The 2309-nt window shown below is 38.8% G+C and overlaps 1 protein-coding gene across 1 annotated transcript; it reads left to right on the forward strand.

Moving 5' to 3' along the window:
• The first annotated feature begins 749 nt into the window (after positions 1-749).
• Positions 750-1676, forward strand: MC2R (melanocortin 2 receptor). Its single transcript, XM_024204255.2, has one exon. The coding sequence runs from the start codon at positions 750-752 to the stop codon at positions 1674-1676; it is 927 nt and encodes a 308-aa protein (XP_024060023.2).
• The last annotated feature ends 633 nt before the right edge of the window (positions 1677-2309 follow it).

A 2309-nucleotide genomic window follows, 5' to 3' on the forward strand; every position in this document is an offset into this window, starting at 1 on the left:
TGACAGTAGTGGGGCAGAGTGAGGGCAGCTGGCTTCAGCACTGTTACTGAGCATGCTCAGTCTGTGTGAGCATGCTCAATACAAGCCAGGCAGCAAATCTGGGGGGTGAGGGGCATGTGACCCCACATGCCTCCCCACGCATTGCCTCAAAACAAGTGTGAAGGTAAATATGCTGTTGCCCTACACATCAGCTTCAGTTGGCATTTATCTAGTTTGTTTCATGTAATATTGTCAATCTTGTGAGAAGTACCAAAATTATTCAAAGTAAGCAGCTAGGCAAGTAAACATTGCCAGATATTCAGGGAGTCTGGGATCGATTTCAGCAAATGTAGGAGGCCAAATAAGAAGGGAAATATACTTATCTTTATTCAGCCTAAAAAGGAGTTAACATTTCATTTTCCTTTGAGGTTTGAGCTGATGCTTAGGACAACTCTTACTTTAGCCAAACCAGTTTACTGATGAAAAACATTCATTCCATCACAGTAAATTCATAGGTTGAACTTCAAAATATCTAATTTTGTCACAGAGATGTATTAATTTTCCTCTCACTTACTTTTCTATATATTTTATCATAGGTGGCTGAATACATCTCGCTTAAGTCTTACAATTGCTCAAGATAGAACCAGAAAGGCTTCACCACAGAAAAGATTATCCGAATGACAGGTCGGTTTCTCAGTGAAGTCACGCCTGAGTAATCACATATTTTTCTACAAGCAGAAGAAATGAGGCCTGATAGTGCTTCTCAAATAATGAGACTCCTAGGGCAGACACGCATTCCTTCATTTGAAAATATCAGCAATCTCTCCATGAACAGTGACTGCACCCAGGTTGTAGTACCAGAAGAAGTCTTTTTCACAATTGCCATTGCTGGAATACTGGAGAACCTACTTGTCCTTATAGCTGTGATCAAGAATAAGAATCTCCACTTGCCCATGTACTTGTTTATCTGTAGTTTATCAGTTTCAGATATGTTGGTCAGTCTGTACAAAACTTTGGAGAACATCTTGATCATCTTAGGCAAAATGGGGTATCTGACACCTCGTGGAGACTTGGAGACCAAGATAGATGATGTCATGGATTCTTTATTTGTTCTGTCTTTGCTGGGGTCAGTTTTCAGCTTGTTAGCCATTGCAGCTGACCGATACATAACTATATTTTTTGCATTACAGTATCATAACATCATGACACTGAATCGTGCTTTAATCATCCTGGCAGTAATTTGGGCATTCTGTGCGGGGAGTGGCATTGCTATGACCATCTTCTCCCATGAAACAGCTACAGTCATTTCCTTCACTATTCTGTTTCCTTTTATGTTAATTTTTATATTATGCCTCTATATCCACATGTTCCTGCTTGCACGAACTCATGCCAAAAAGATCGCTTCACTGCCTACCAGTGCAGTTCCCCAGAGAGTTAACTTGAAAGGAGCTATTACATTAACTATTTTCTTTGGTGTTTTCCTTTGCTGTTGGGGACCCTTTCTTCTTCACATCCTCCTCATGAAGTTTTGCCCACTTAACCCTTACTGTGCTTGTTACATGTCTATTTTCCATGTGAATGCTACACTCATCTTGTGCAATGGCATCATAGACCCTATGATTTATGCGTTCCGAAGTCCAGAATTACGGAGTACATTGAAGAAGATGTTCTGTTGCACCAGGTCAGACTGGAATTAGTGAATACCAAATTTGAAAAATGTTTGTAAAATTAAGCCTACAATGCCGTGCATAATACTGGTAAGAATGATGTTCAGAATTATAGACACTAACTAAGACCAGAATTCTACAAAAAATGTACACATATTCTTAACTTAATACACTTTGGGTAGTCCCATTGACCTCAGTAGGACTATGAATTCAGCCTGCAACAGGTGCAGAAGGGCTGATCATGGAAATGGAGAGCCTGTGTTCCATCTTAAAAGTAATTAAAATCTTAACCAACTGCTTAACTGAGAAAATGTACTAGGCTGAATTCAACCCTGCAGTGACTCCTTTACAGTACATAGAGATGCACCACAGAGTTTAGGCCACTGAATGTTATATCAGTGCTTTCAATTCAAGGAGAAAATACTATAAAACTCTTCTGGTGAACTAACTAGGAAATTGGCTTTACATTTTTTTCTAAACTGCTTTATTATTATGTTTTCAGAATAAGAACATATTTATTGTGAACCAATACACACAGATATGGCTGGGTGTTGGCTGGTTTGATTTTCTTGTTTTTATATATAGCTAATTTCAAAAGAGACAAGCAAGTTTTTTTTTTAAAGTGTCAAAAATGTCACATTAGGAGGCTGATGCCAAGCAGGA

The sequence above is a fragment of the Terrapene carolina genome, unplaced genomic scaffold (assembly GCF_002925995.2).
Source record: "Terrapene carolina triunguis isolate 2854851 unplaced genomic scaffold, T_m_triunguis-2.0 Scaffold58, whole genome shotgun sequence".
In the NCBI taxonomy this organism is placed as follows: domain Eukaryota; kingdom Metazoa; phylum Chordata; order Testudines; family Emydidae; genus Terrapene; species Terrapene triunguis.

What these genes read in the sequence shown, in the direction of transcription:
- MC2R (XM_024204255.2), top strand. Translation starts at nt 750, where the DNA reads ATGAGACTCCTAGGGCAGACACGCATTCCTTCATTTGAAAATATCAGC.